This window comes from Misgurnus anguillicaudatus, chromosome 7 (assembly GCF_027580225.2).
Source record: "Misgurnus anguillicaudatus chromosome 7, ASM2758022v2, whole genome shotgun sequence".
NCBI lineage: Eukaryota > Metazoa > Chordata > Actinopteri > Cypriniformes > Cobitidae > Misgurnus > Misgurnus anguillicaudatus.
The window spans coordinates 6987425-7002178 of NC_073343.2; the positions used below are offsets into that span (position 1 = coordinate 6987425).

The 14754-nt window shown below is 39.2% G+C and overlaps 1 protein-coding gene across 4 annotated transcripts in view; it reads right to left on the bottom strand.

Moving 5' to 3' along the window:
* The window catches only part of bicc1a (BicC family RNA binding protein 1a), a 50429-nt gene that overhangs the window by 12856 nt on the left and 22819 nt on the right, over nucleotides 1-14754 (bottom strand). For 3 of the 4 annotated variants that reach the window (XM_055172169.2, XM_055172167.2, XM_055172166.2), the window contains exons 3-7: nucleotides 8503-8572; nucleotides 5590-5669; nucleotides 2503-2661; nucleotides 1330-1383; nucleotides 762-947 (exon numbers count right to left, since the gene is read on the bottom strand). In XM_055172169.2, the coding sequence (XP_055028144.1) occupies nucleotides 762-947; nucleotides 1330-1383; nucleotides 2503-2661; nucleotides 5590-5669; nucleotides 8503-8572 (549 nt within the window). Of the gene's footprint in view, nucleotides 1-761; nucleotides 948-1329; nucleotides 1384-2502; nucleotides 2662-5589; nucleotides 5672-8502; nucleotides 8573-14754 lie in introns of those variants that run through there. The other variant, XM_055172168.2, reaches the window with a different exon arrangement.

Here is a 14754-nt window from a genome sequence, read left to right on the forward strand (position 1 = left end):
AGTGGAGTATTCCTTTAAGACTGGACATACTTCACATTTTAGTTTCAAACTTTAACACAAAGCTGTTTAAAATGCAGCATTTGTTAATGTCCCTAGTAGGCATGGGCTAGTTACCGGTTTCAAGGTATAGACGGTTTCATCTGACGCATTTGCGATGATGCGATATGCGTCTGTTCCGAACTTTACTTCCGGTTTCAGTTTTTTTAATGGCCTGACTAGTTGCTAAACTGAACTCATGAACAAATACCTTGTCGAAAATATCAAATGTTTTGGTTTCCTAGGTAATCTATGTGTTTATTTTGCTTGTTATATAAATAAACTATGTTTTAAGTACTTTGTTGTTATTTATTCTTAGCGGAGTTTACCAGAAGTTACGTGTTGACCGTGAAAGCCGCTTGTTTACGTTGTTACTGCTGAAACCGTCTATAAAGAGTCAAGGTTTCAAAACCACTAAACTTCTCTGTGATACCATTTCCAATGTATGAGCTGTGTTTATTTGATGTTTACATTTAATATATATTACAAAATATTTTTTGCAAAGAATATTATAATTTAAAGGCTTTATTTTTACCTGGCATGTATGTTACTTACAAATATAATGTATTGTGTCCAGTTGAAAAGTTTGTTTGTATATGCAGACATTTAAAAATAACACATTTTAGTGTTGCAATGGCAATACCGCAACACGTTGAAACTCCAGGATGTTTGCTTAAAGGTTATCATACCGACCAATGCCTAGTGCCTAGCACTTCATGCCTCACCTTAACGCCATTAGCATTGTTCTGGTTGCCGCGGACAATGGCGGTGTTGCCATAGAGACGAGAGGGTGGTTTAAAGGAGATGGAGACGTTGTACGTGTGAGAGATATGCTGAACTACAGGAGAGCTGCAGTCCACCTGCTGCACCACCCCACTACATTCAAACATCAGCACCAATGGCAGTAATTCCTGAAGAGAGCGAGAGAAAGAAAGATGCTTTGAGGAGAACACAATACGTTACAATCCAATGTAACACAAAAGATGTGATAATGCCGTTTTTGGCCACTAGGGTGCAGCATATAGAGCCAATAAAGCATGGCGAGGTTAGGGGAGAGAAAGAGAGAAAGAAAGAGAGAAAGAAAGAGAGAAAGAAAGAAAGAAAGAAAGAAAGAAAGAAAGAACGAAAAAGCACGCAAGCAAGGAGATAAAGAGTGAAAAAAGTAGATAAAGAAAAAGGAAAGGAAGGAATACATGACTGAAAGAGAAGAGAAAGAGAGTGAGAAACAGAAAAGAGAGAAAGACAGGAAGAAAAAAGTTTACGTTTACGAAGTAAAGACTTTATACAACTTACTCGTATTTTAACTCTCGCTGCTTCGACGCCAGCCGGCTGCCCTGCTATTGACACCTGACAGAGAGAGAGAGACAAAGAAATGATTGTACTTCTTTTACCGTAATAAGTGCAGATGTTTATTCCCGTCTCCCATCCTGTACGAATTTTTCGTTAAGCTCAAATAACAAGCGGTCCCACATCCAGCAACCTGATTTATTACCCATCAAACCATTAAAATCTAAGCATGTGTGTGAGTGGCAGAGGTCCAGTCCAAGAACCCTAATTAAAGGTCTTGCTTCGGGAATCAACTCCTACTCTTCTCTTCCATCATTTCATCCGTACGCACTCGTTTAATCACGGCCTGTGTGAATGAATCCCAGTTTGGAAGCAGGTGATATGGCCCATTTCAGAGGGTCCATCTGGTTTGGCCATGAACTCGGTGTTTGTGCATGTGTGCACTTGCAATCACTGCTAGTGCTACTATTCCAACCAGTCTGCACGCCTTGTCAAACCACTCAGCAGTCTATTTGCATCTGACAGCTGTCCAACAACCAATCAGATCCATTTTACCATAAACCATTCATATTCTCCGGCCAATACAAACCGCTTTATGCCAATAAAATGATTCAGCTGAATTCAGCCACTGCTGTATGGTTAATGCGGGTGAGGTGAAAATGTTTTGGCCAACTCTTGAATTTGAATAAACTAGGTGAAAATTATCCATCATCTACACATTTTATATGAGTTAGAAACGAAGATAGATGAGTTAAACAATTTACTTTCTTCCTGGTTTTAAACATGAAGGGGAGTGATGACAGGATTTTATTTATGGGCGTAGACTTCCTTAAAATTTAATTTTTTATAATACACATGTATTGAGCAAATATGACTGGGTCTGTTGTCTTCGTATGCGATTGTGTGTATTGCTATACTTACAAGGGCCAAGTTTTGTCCTCACAAATGTTAATAAAACATGCTGAAAACTTGACTGACTCGTGAGAACATCTAAAGTGGTTCTCACTACACAAAAATGCTCACAAATCATCTTTTTTGTTCGAACTACTTAATTCAATAGGTTCTTGTGAGAGATTGGTTTAGGAGTAGACATCCTTAAGAAAACCACTATAAGACATCTTCAATAATACACTGAAAGCATGATGTATTGTATGTGTATGTATATGTGTATGTGTGTACCTGGTTACTCTTCTCCCCCTGACTGTGTCTGTTAGAGTCCGGAAAATGTATGTGGCAGCCCGTCTCATCCATCACTCGTTTGATGTTATTTCCTCCTTTCCCGATCACATGCGAGTGCTCTGTGTGCGATACATCCATCTTCAGAGTCACACGATTACTCTGTGGGGTCAAAGGTCGTAACTTAGAACTACAACAATAACAACAACAACAACAGTATTTAATGAGGACCTGTCAACACTACATTACAATCCTTGAATCCGGTTTCTGTTGCAGTTGTTCTTTTCTACAGTAACTAAGCAAACCGCTTACGCTTATGTTTTCAGCAGCGTTTGGACACATCTTGGATTCATTTTTGTTGTTTATGGAATTTTCTCCAAATTAGATTCAAGCTCACCTCTATTGTCCAGAAATCTGTAAGCCGCATTAAGTGACCGTAGCCAATTTAGTGTTCGGGAAAAAAAAAACGGACCACGGACCAGGCAACGGGGCCCAAACAACAAACACCCCCCCCTCTTTTCTTGAATCACTTAGTTACGTATTTTTGTATTTATCCTATTACAGTAATTAACCAGCGGTAAACAAGTCAAAAGTTAAAAGGTTAGAAAGCAGCCACTTGTCAGTCAAACGCCACATGGGTACTAAATTGGGTATTTGGTTATTACAGATACTATAGAAAAAATGATTTTAACAATTTATTATTGTCATTTTATCAAAAAGCTTCTTGATGTTTTACCTTATAGGATGAATTTTAAAGTATATTAAAGGAGTTTTAATCTGGGCTCTTATTGGCTGCCTTTTCTTCAATATTCAGTCTAAGGGGCCGATCACACCGAACGCATTTATGGCAGTTGCAGGTGCCTTTTTAAAATGATGTTCTATGGGCACGGTTTTTTTGCCACCTGCCGCAGTACGAGTTTTTGAAGGAGCGCTGAGAGCGGAAAAGCGCCCAATGTCATTTGCGTCTTTCCACTGTCCAATCAAATAAGGGGAGAGGTGGACCTTCTGTTGTAGTGACAGAAGTTTACAGTTATTTGGAACAACCGGACTGCAGTTGTAGGGGCCGTTCACATGTCACGCCTAAAAACGTGTGGAAAACGCAAGCACGTAGGTTTTAGTCACATGACCTGTGCTGAACTGGCATTTTTAAATGTTTTTAACTCGATGCATGTGCTTCGCTTCCACTATGAGCACACATACAGCGCATCTACATTTTAAATACCGGACTTGAGCGCGCAAAAGACGCAATATGTGAATCACCGCTAAAAGTTTCTGCCAATATGATAGTTAACACGCTTCAATATTTGATTGACAGGACAGCTGCAACGGTGGTTGCCTAGCAATATAAAAGCAGCGCTGCACTACTCTTTTTTAAAGTGACCAAAATGTTTCCACGAGTTTAAAGTGCATTTGGTGTGATTGGCCCCTAGTCATCCATTTTAAAAGTAAGTTAAAAAAAAATTCTAATAACAGAAATGAATCTGTTTGGCACGGGTATATTTTTGTCTATGAAAGTAATTTCAAGCATTTAACCGTGCACCTTTAGATTAAAAAAATGTGATCATTGTTAACATTTCAGTCATGCATTTTAAAGCTTTTGAACGGTAGTGTACGTCACAAAGGGATGTCCCGATCTGATATTCTGGATCGGTATCGGGGCCGATCCAGCCTTTTTTAGCTGAATCAGATATTGGATCCAGAACCGATAACAGGATCGATCCAAATTCCGATACTGTGCAGTAGCCGTGGTTGTTACGGACAAGCTATTAAAAGGACAAAGTATTATAAAAGCACCATAAACGTTTTTATGCACTATATTCAAAGTCTTCTTAATACATTCAATAGCTTCATGTGAAGGAACAAATGCACATTTAAACATATTTAAGTTCACCGAAACTTGCAACTGGGTTAATCCACTGTTAAGGTGGACGAATGAAACGCATCATTCACACACACAATAGCTGTAGGCTATTTTAAAGATGTGATTTTATAAAGTCTCAGTAATGGATACTATGTGCTGAGCACACGATGCATCTATTCTCTTTGTGTTTTAACAGTTATGAATTCCCATGGGAGGATGATTCAAGTGCATCAATTCTGCGCCCAGGAAGCACATAAACGTAGTGTACAGGATAATTTAGGCGCATCAATTCTGCACCCGGGATGTGCATAAAAGGTCCCGTCAAGCGCATAATTCCCAAAATAACCATCTGCACACTAAAGCTTTTTTACTTTGTTTTACGCATTTAAGGAAAATATATTTAGCATACTTATAGACCCCTTCAAGGTTTGTAAACATTGAATGACTATCGGGTGCGCGCGCAGCTTGGGGTCAAACTGTTCTTACCATTTAGGTTTTATAATTTAATCTAACAGGGCTTAAAAATGATGACTTACCTCAAATGAAGTGAGCACTACAAACACAAGCCTCTTTGATATTTGCATTGTCCTAGTCTGCACGTTAATTGCTTGCAGAGGCAGATGTTGTATTTTTTTGTTTTTGAGATTCTGCATGAATCACAAAAACTTAACGGAAGACCTGGTGCGATTTTCACAGCCCACAACGTAAGTAGGCATTTTTGACGCTAGCGAATAATACGCAACTCAATCTGCTGTAATGACTTTTCTGACCCCGACATGCGCAGTGGGAACCGCCTGTGACGTGAACCGTGAAGGGGTCTATTTGATCAAATGTACCTATTATATGTTCTCCTATATACTACCATGATTAATCATTTCTAATGTTTTTATAACTTGTAAATCATTTTAAATTATTGTTTTTTACATTTAAAATTATACTAGATGTAGCAGAAAGCACTATACACATTTAACATTTTGTGTGTGTGCGCGCATGCAATTTTAAATTGTTCAAGAAAATTACAGTAGTAGATTAGCAGGTATCGGTATCGGCTGATGCTCAGAATTCTGGTATCGGATCGAAAGTGAAAAAGTGATATCTGGACATTCCTAACGTCACAACACTGAAGTAAAGTCGATCGGGATTTCTGGTTCACAAGAACTTTAAAGGCAGATTGACCGAAAATGCAGCAATAGACAGACAAGTTTCTGCTGTTACATGATAATTATTACCTTTGTGTCAAGAACGGACATTATTTTCTCCTTAGCCTCTCGCACATCTTCCCTTTTGCCACTTACTTTAATATGTGGATCTGTAAGAAGAAAACAAAACACCCAAGACTCAGTTATAATCATTAATAAAGATGATTCAACAACATATCACATTGTTTTACAATGAATGAAATCTAAACTGCCGTTTAAAATCCTGTTGGCATCAAGGTAATATTTGTCTCTTTCTATCTTTGTATACCACAGACAAACCCCCACACACATAAATACATATGTGCTCTAAAAATAGCCACTGTGGTGTAATTTCTTGGAATTTTGTTTTCCTCCTAACACATTCTCTGAGTCACATCTATTCCTCACACACAAACAGTCAAAAAGATGAGGGACTGAGGAGCAGGGGGGAAATTAAACAGGAAGGATCTCACACACTCACACACACACACACACACACACACACACACAGCTATTTGGGAAGGTATTAGACTAACACCAGTAGGGGTCTCCGTGTCCAGCCCTCCACACCAGCTCCTTCCTGCCATGTGGTAGTCATCACCTCGAGCATGTGTGTGTGTGTGTGTGTGTGTGTGTGTGTGTGTGTGTGTGTGTGTGTGTGTGTGTGTGTGTGTGTGTGTGTGTGTGTGGGTGTGTGTGTGTGTGTGTGTGTGTGTGTGTGTGTGTGTGTGTGTGTGTGTGCGTGTGTGTGTGTGGCCTGCATGTTTATGAATGGAGAATGTCTACTCATGTGTGTAGAGAATGTGACCGGTTCATGCATGCATGCATATATTAGGTTTATATCCACATCTGTGTCCAAGTCATTTTTACGTCTGTCCAAGAATTTTTTTTTGTGAAAATATATATGTATGCGTTATATAATATATATGTTTTACAGTTATAATAAATACACAAACCCAATACAAAGTCACAATTTCTTTTTTTTACACTGTAAAATTCATGTGTTTGTTATGAAGGCTTATGTGTATACACGTGTGCTTTGGGCTAAAATCTTAAACTAATACTTTGTGACTGGAAAGTAAAGGAAAAGTGCCAAACATTCAACATGGTTTTAAAAGTACGCAACATGGTCCAAGCACGCACCTCATGAGACTATAAAGCCAGGAGGCTGAGACGTGAAAACTGTCATGTAACAAAAGGATTACTCCTCTAATTAGTACATTTGATAACACTTTTCATTGAGGTTGTATTTGTTAACATTTGTAAATTCACAGGTTAATATTAACTAACAATGAGCAATATAGTTTTTCCACATTTATGAATCTTTGTTCATGTTAGCTCATACCAATACAATTGTTTATGTTAGTTCATTGCACATACAAACTAACTAATGTTAATTGCAATTTTTTTATTTAAAGGTGCAGTGTGTAATTTTTAAAAGGATCTCTTGACAGAAATGCAAAATAATATACAAAACTATATGATCAGGGGTGTACAAAGATCTTTCATAATGAACCATTATGTTTTTATTACCTTAGAATGAGACGTTTTTATCTACATACACAGAGGGTCCCCTTACATGGAAGTCGCAATTTGTGCCACCATGTTTCTACAAAAGCCCTTAACGGACAAACTTTTTTACTAAGTTGTCTCCGACGATGACACGTTTGTCCGGTGGCGGCTAATGTAGCTTCTCTATGCGTTTCAAAAGCGAGGAGTGAGCAGTGGACTAAGCTGTTGGTTGCAATGCGCAACCTCACCACTAGACGCCACAAAAATTTACACACTGCACCTTTAAAAAATGTATTAGTAAATGCTGAAATGAAGATTAGCTAAGATTTAAAAATCCTGTGTATTAAGTATTGATTATTGTAAGTTCATGTTGGCTAATGCATAATGTTAAAAATACAAACTTATTGTAAAATGTTACCGTACATTTCTTTTCACTCACTATATAGGTCCTATACTCGTTTTTGTGTTATTCTATCAATTTAATGCCTTTACTAATAACCAAAACTTAAATATGAGTAGATGTGTCCAAACGTTTGACTTGTAATAACTATTGTGTCTTGGACGGACACATTGTTTTCAACCAAACTGTCTGGCCTCTCTACTCTCTGGTTATGACGGCACAGATTTTGGTCCGTCCAGCAGACAGCCTCATTTAAAAGCGCTTTACTGACTGAAGACAAAGTGAAACAGACTTGTCTCAGATTGATACCATCTGTTACAGGCAGCGGCCGAAAGAGGCGGGACAATGAGAGAAAATGAGAAAAGCAGTTTGAATGTAAAATATAGTTCAGCAGACAAAGTCACAAACACTGAACATACAGTATTTACAACAGGGTGAAAGAGGAACTTTTGAGACAAACTGAAAGGAGAAATAAAAATGGAAAAGTATGAAAAGAGGACAAAAGGGATTCCACATTTTTGTGGGAATGAACTGTTTATGCTATTTAAATGAATACGGGAATGTCTGGCACATTCAGGAATGCGAGTAACATACAAAAGGATAAACAATGGATAAACAAAAAGCTTATGAACTCATCTGAATCCTGATCAATCCTTCATCCTTTCTTTGACCCACACCAGATTCAGTTCCTCTCACATGATCCGTGGCTTTTAAAAGCCAAAATTTAACTGTTCCCAAAGAGAATCACAAACTTCTTAACTTCCCATAAATGTTTTTCTCCACAATTCAATGCAGAGATAATCATGGAAAGTATCTCCAAGGAGAGATCTCATTCAATTTCTATCAATATGTACCCAGGGGACCGTCTACAAATGTCGGAGTTCTCAAAATATGCAGAAAACATCTATTCAGCAAAGACAAACTGATCAACAGCCTACCAGCTGGACATAACCACATTCTCAGTTAAAAACAGCTGCTGGTTAACAGACTGCAGTTTGTGTCGTGTGACTAAAGCAGGCCACAACTACGGGATTGTCTATGTGCGCGCATACCTTTTTTGGACTTGGCTCCGATCTTCAGTTTGGATGGCCAGGCAATCTGAGTGTTGGTCTCATCCATAACCTTAAACATAAACATCAGAATGTTAAAAGGAAACGAGTATTTAACTGGCATGAGAACACAACTCCTTAAAGGGGTAGCTCACCCAAAAATAAAACATGTAATAATTTGTCCTCATGTTGTCACAAACCTGTACAATATTTTTTGTTCTGCTGAACACAAAGGAAGATATTTAGAGCAATGTTTGTAACTGAACCATTGTTGAGCACCATTGACTTCCATTAGTGTGGGGCGATACGCCCCATTTTGAGATCGTCAGCCTGCAAGACATGATAGTATCTGGGGGCGGGTCAGTTTACTTATTTATTTATTTGTTTATTTTTACTCATTTATAACAAGGCACTTGATTTGTGGACAAAAAAAGAAGCAAGTGCAACATTGTCATGACCGCAACCTTCTTAAAATCCAAGTGCGTCATTAAATTCCTGCACACCAGGGAGCATGAGCAACGCACTCGCTGGTGTTAACCCTCTGCGTGCCAACAACCTCTCTACTGCAAGGAAATGTCAGAGCTGTGCGTATTACAAGCTTATGTGCGAGGAAGAGTCCGAATCATGCGCATTACAAGTTCAGGCGCTAGGAGGAGTCCATGCCGCGTGCATTCAGGTCCGAGCAAGAGTCTAAAGGGGGTCGCACACCGGACGCGCAGCTCAAACACATTGTTTTCTATGAGTATACGCACACCAGCGCCGTCAGGTGGCGCCTGTCCGCACCGCCCAGCTATGACTCAGGAAGTTGCTTAAATTCCTGTCGCGACACAGAGCGCCACTCACATAGTTTAACATTAAATAACATCATATTTGTCCCAAATCATTAAAGATTAAAATTGGCTGCTAACATATATTTTGCATTTTGAAGAGTAGACGCTATCTGATGAAGCTCGCGCTATTTAATGTGCACTTCCGGTTTACGATACCTCAGAGTTGTCCTAGATGCGACTTGACGCGGCGCTGTGCAGCGCTGAGCTGCGCGTCCGGTGTGCGACCCCTTTACAATCGCTTTAGTGACAGGAAATGTCAGAGCTGTGTGTATTACAAAGTCATGTGCAAGGAAGAGTCCGAATCATGCGCATTGCAAGTTCAGGTCCTAGAAGGCAGTGGTTCTCAAACAGGGGGGCCGCGAGATGGTGCCAGGGGGGCCCCAGTTTTATGACATTTCATAAAATGCATTACTTTATCATGAATTCTGTGTAATTAAATCTAAAACAAAATAAGGCTACTAACCAACAGCACTACTTTGTATATTTTAATATGTTTTGTCTTATTAAAATGTTACGTTTTAGAACAAATTTGTTATAAAAAAAATTTGGGGGGCCGCGAAGGAATGCACCATATACAAGGGGGGCCGCACGCTGCAAAATTTTGAGAACCACTGCTATAAGGAGTCCATGCCGCACGCATTCAGGTCCAAACAAGAGTCCAAGATGCGCGTGCATTAAGTCCAGGCCCATACGAGAAGGAATCTGCGCGTGTTACAAGCTCTCTCGCGCAAAGTGAGGCCCACAAACCCTCTCATGGGAGGAAAAGCACGCAATGCGCATGTTAATGTGAAACTATGATGATGATAATATTAACCATCGCCAACTATCATCATAAAAGCCCGCCCGTTATTGTCGATATGTCTGATGATCGTCGATACACGATACTATTGTCTATCCACACAACCCTAACTTCCATAATATTTTTCTTTCCTACCATGGAGGTAAATGGTGCTCACATTTCCTACTTGATTACGAATATCTTCTTTTGTGTTCAGCGGAACATAGAAATCTATACAGGTTTAAAATACCGCGAGGGTGAAAAAATGACAACATTTTCATTTGTGGGTCTAATAGCCCTTTAGAATAGATTAAAAAACACAAACAGTGATGGCACATTTAACAACACACACAAACTCACATTCTGCATGCAAATATGATATAATATTAACAGTAATAGAAATAGTCAAGCTTTAAAAAGTCATTTTTGGGGTAAAACCATGACCCTCTCGCTCACACACACACACACAGTTGGCTCACGAATCTGTAAAAACAGTTGGCAGCAAACCCTTGACAGGCCTTGTATACTACTAACCAGTAGCATATGTGCAAGAAGAGAAAGAAAGAAACCTTATTTAAAAGTGATGTGTTTTATGTGCATATAGCATCGGCAAATGACAAGGAAGGCTGTGGAAATTTGACATATAGACAATGCACACATAGGCAATGTTTCATAAAATTCCACTGTGATTTTGCCCACAACCCTTCTCTGGAAGAAACAATTACGCTTAGCTATTTTAAATGGTTGTTTCTAATAAATTTCATGTAAAATCATTTTTAATAGCAAACCAAAACTTGACCACAAATGTATTTGTTTCTATAGAAAACACATTTCTGTAACCATTCTGCGGTGCATCTGTTTTCCTGCACATGAAAACCTCCCGACCAGAGTGCCTTTACTGTACAGCAGTTCTCATGAAAGGTTTTGGCTTCAAACTCAGTTTCTCTTAGAAGAAATCTCTGACCATGAAACTGCAGCAATTAAGGGAAAAAAGTATTGTGTAGTTTTCCATAAAGATAGGGCAAGCACGACCACAATACATTTACTGCCTACAGGTATTTGATATGCATTACACAAAACACATTGGCCAGTATTTTCAAAATGTTTATGTATTTGCTGTCGTACTGTTTGACAACCCAGTCCAATTAATTAAACGTTTTTCCTGTCTTTTAACGCCGGGTTATTGATTTTGCCTGCACATAAAAACAAAATTACATGTGGTTGGTCGCTTTACTGGTCAGTCATACATACAAGTCTCTCTTCCTGTGAAAGTGCATTTGACAGACCTTTTTATCTAAAGCGACTTGTGCATTCAATCTATACATTTTCCTCAATTTGTCTGTTTCCTGGGGATCAAAACAAAGATTTTTGCATTGCTAACGCAATGCTCTGCCAATTGAGCTACAGGAAGTGGGTGGGTCTTGACAAGAATAAGTTGCTCAACATGATTTTGCCAAGTGAGAGATGTCTGCAGGGCAACATATTGTATTTTTTTTTACAATAAAACCTAAACAGACCCCAACCCTAACCATAACTGAACCCTAAAATCAGAGGGAAATGATAAGTGAAAAACAAATGGTCCAGAAGCAGCTAATTCTAATTGTAAGCTTAAACTTGAAACAAACTGTAACCTTTTTTTCTTTAATCTGATTGGTTGATTGAAATGTGGTCCCAGAGTCAACAAAATGTTGCCCTAAGGACATCAACCAGTTGGCCACATTGCACATCACTTTGGTCAATGCTCTGTTATTATAAATAAATAAAACAAACAAACAAAATGCAGAAGAGCCAGAATAAGTTATGTAGTGTATGGCATCGTTCTGGAAATGTTCGGCAATGTTACTACATCCCCATTATCGGAGTGTTCCCAGAATAAATTATATGAACGTCATCAAAACCAAAAGGCGGAACTCAACTGCACACCGACAGCTTAAAGGGACACTTCACCGATTTGCATTAAGCTTTTTATCGTTAGAACCCCAGTCATGTTTTTAAATGGTCGTGCATCATTCCCTCAGATTCCCCTGAGACGGGAGAATTACAGATTTCAATGTTGCACTTCCATCTTTCAATGATGAAAAAATCTTAATTTTTGTCGAGGGTGACAGACTACTAGGGCTGGGTATTGGCAAGGGCCTCCCGATACGTTACGTATCACGATACGATGCGTATCGCGAAACAATACAATGCGTTGCATGTTGCGAAACATTGCAATACTTTTTCTTTTTCTTTTTTATAACATTAAGCTAACAGACGTTGTGGAGAGAGCCAGACTTCATGTTACAATAATAGCGGAAGGTAATCGATATGATTACACAAGCGTGATGCTCAAATCCGCAGTTCATGGCACCTTTATGAGCCACAATACAGCAAAGAGCTGAGGCAGATGGAGGAACAGAAGCCCAAGGAGTAGGCCGGTGTAACACCCGCTACCCATTCATCCAACACCCAGAGGGCGCCATCGCCTGATTACTGACTTTGCTCTTCCTCTCTCTCCACTTCCTGTTGATATCTGTTATAGGCCCAAGGTTGATACCAAAATGTCGCGAAGTATTGCCAGCTCAAGAAGAGGTACTTTGCGCGTGTTTATTTCACAGATGTGTTTCGGCTTACGAGCACAAGCGCTGAGCCAGCACATCTGTGGTGTATACATATTGTGCGGTGGACGCGTTTGTGTGCAAGATGCGGCATTTTCTTCTTTGGGAATATACATGTTTGGCCAAGCACTCTAAAAAATAAATCAGAAACTGAATGAAGCTTGCTCCTACCCAGTGGCGTCCTGGATACATGTTTTAAAATCCTAAACTGGAAGCGACAGCCACAGCCTGCAGGAATAAACGGACGTCTGACTATAAAGTGAGTGTTTCTATTTTCTTTGTTATACTGTTATACATTTATGTACACATTTATGTCTGAGCGGTGTTCCGATTAATGGGAGTGGCTTGCAGAGCTGTGTATAGAGACAGAGCGCCGATATGCAAATTTGAAAACCACGCCCACCGGGGGGGAAAGCGATCCAACCGTCTCCATTGACATTGTATTGCGAGAAGCCGCCTCCTTGTCATTTCTGGCTTATAACAAAAAACTGAATAATGCTTAAAAGCTGATGTGTGACAATATGTACAGCTAACAAGCCAAAGAACCCAGAAATAAGTTTTTATAAGCTGTCGAGCCGTAAAACCCAGTCTTTAAGGAGAATAAAGTGGATCGCCGACTACGTTTCCCCCTATTGGACGCAGTTCTACTAATAGTATTACTATGAAAAGTTGCCTGTATCCATTTCTGTGTCTTTAAACGCTCGTTTTTTGGGGTCGACAGCTTATAAAAACTTATTTACAGATTAAACTTAAAAACAGATTAATACCTAAAAGCTGCTGTGTGACAAGGTGTACATCTAACAACCCAAAAAAAACAAATACGTTTTTATAAGCTTTCAACTTCAAAAAAACGAGCGTTTAAAGACACAGAAATGGAAACAGGCAACTTTTCATAGTACTCCTATTAGTAAAACTGCGTCCAATAGAGGGAAACGTAGTCGGCGATCCACTTTATTCTCCTTAAAAGCTGGGTTTTACGGCTCGACAGCTTATAAAAACTTATTTCTGGGTTCTTTGGCTTGTTAGCTGTACATATTGTCACACAGCAGCTTTTAGGCATTATTCAGTTTTTTGTTATAAGCCAGAAATGACAAGGAGGCGGCTTCTCGCAATACAATGTCAATGGAGACGGTTGGATTGCTTTCCCCCCCGGTGGGCGTGGTTTTCAGGTTATGACGCGCTGCGCTCTGTCTCTATTGTGGGAGTTGTAGTTTTCCATATAAATGTGCATTTAAGTCACATTCTGTCTTTTCTCGGTCAAATAGGCACAAAATTCTAAATTTACGTTACATTTTCACTACAAATATGACCCACTTTCAATAAAGATGAATGTTTCTACCAATGAAATGTCCCTTTAATTAAAAAAAAATCTGGTTTTATGTCTGAACATAAACAGAACATGCATATGCATATGCATATGTAAATAGAAGGATTTTATTGAGCAGTTAGTTGCATTAAAATACAGTATATGACAGTTCAGAGACAAGTAGCCAAAGTGCAAACACTAGTCTGGCTTGGGGCGCAAATGTGATGTAATGACATCACAAATATGCCAATTAGTACACAGAAAATAATTTTGAATCTAATCGGGACCCTTAGAATTGATTCTGAATTGAATAATGAGGGTCCAAAGACCCATAGAATCAATTCCAGGATGTGTTTGCGTCCACATACAAGTTACTCTGACAATTTGTTTGGGGTCACCGTGTTACGTGAAAGGGATAACAAATAACAAGATTAAGAACCATTCTCAAAAGCAAAATAGTAATAGATGGAATGCTCCTTATATTGAAACAGCAACCTTGTAGTTACCACTGTGCCACACCGCACAACCTTGGGAATTCAGTGAAGGATAGATATCATAATGTCAACAGTTGAAATGACATGATGCAATACAAACACTCTCGTACCTCACTTTCTATACTTCACATTAAGTGTTTAGACCGTACGCTGCATGCGCCTGCACCGGGAACATTCTGTCCCATGAGTTCTTCAAGAATTTTACGGCACACCCCTTATAGTTTTCATTAATCTTGAGAGATGGGGTTCA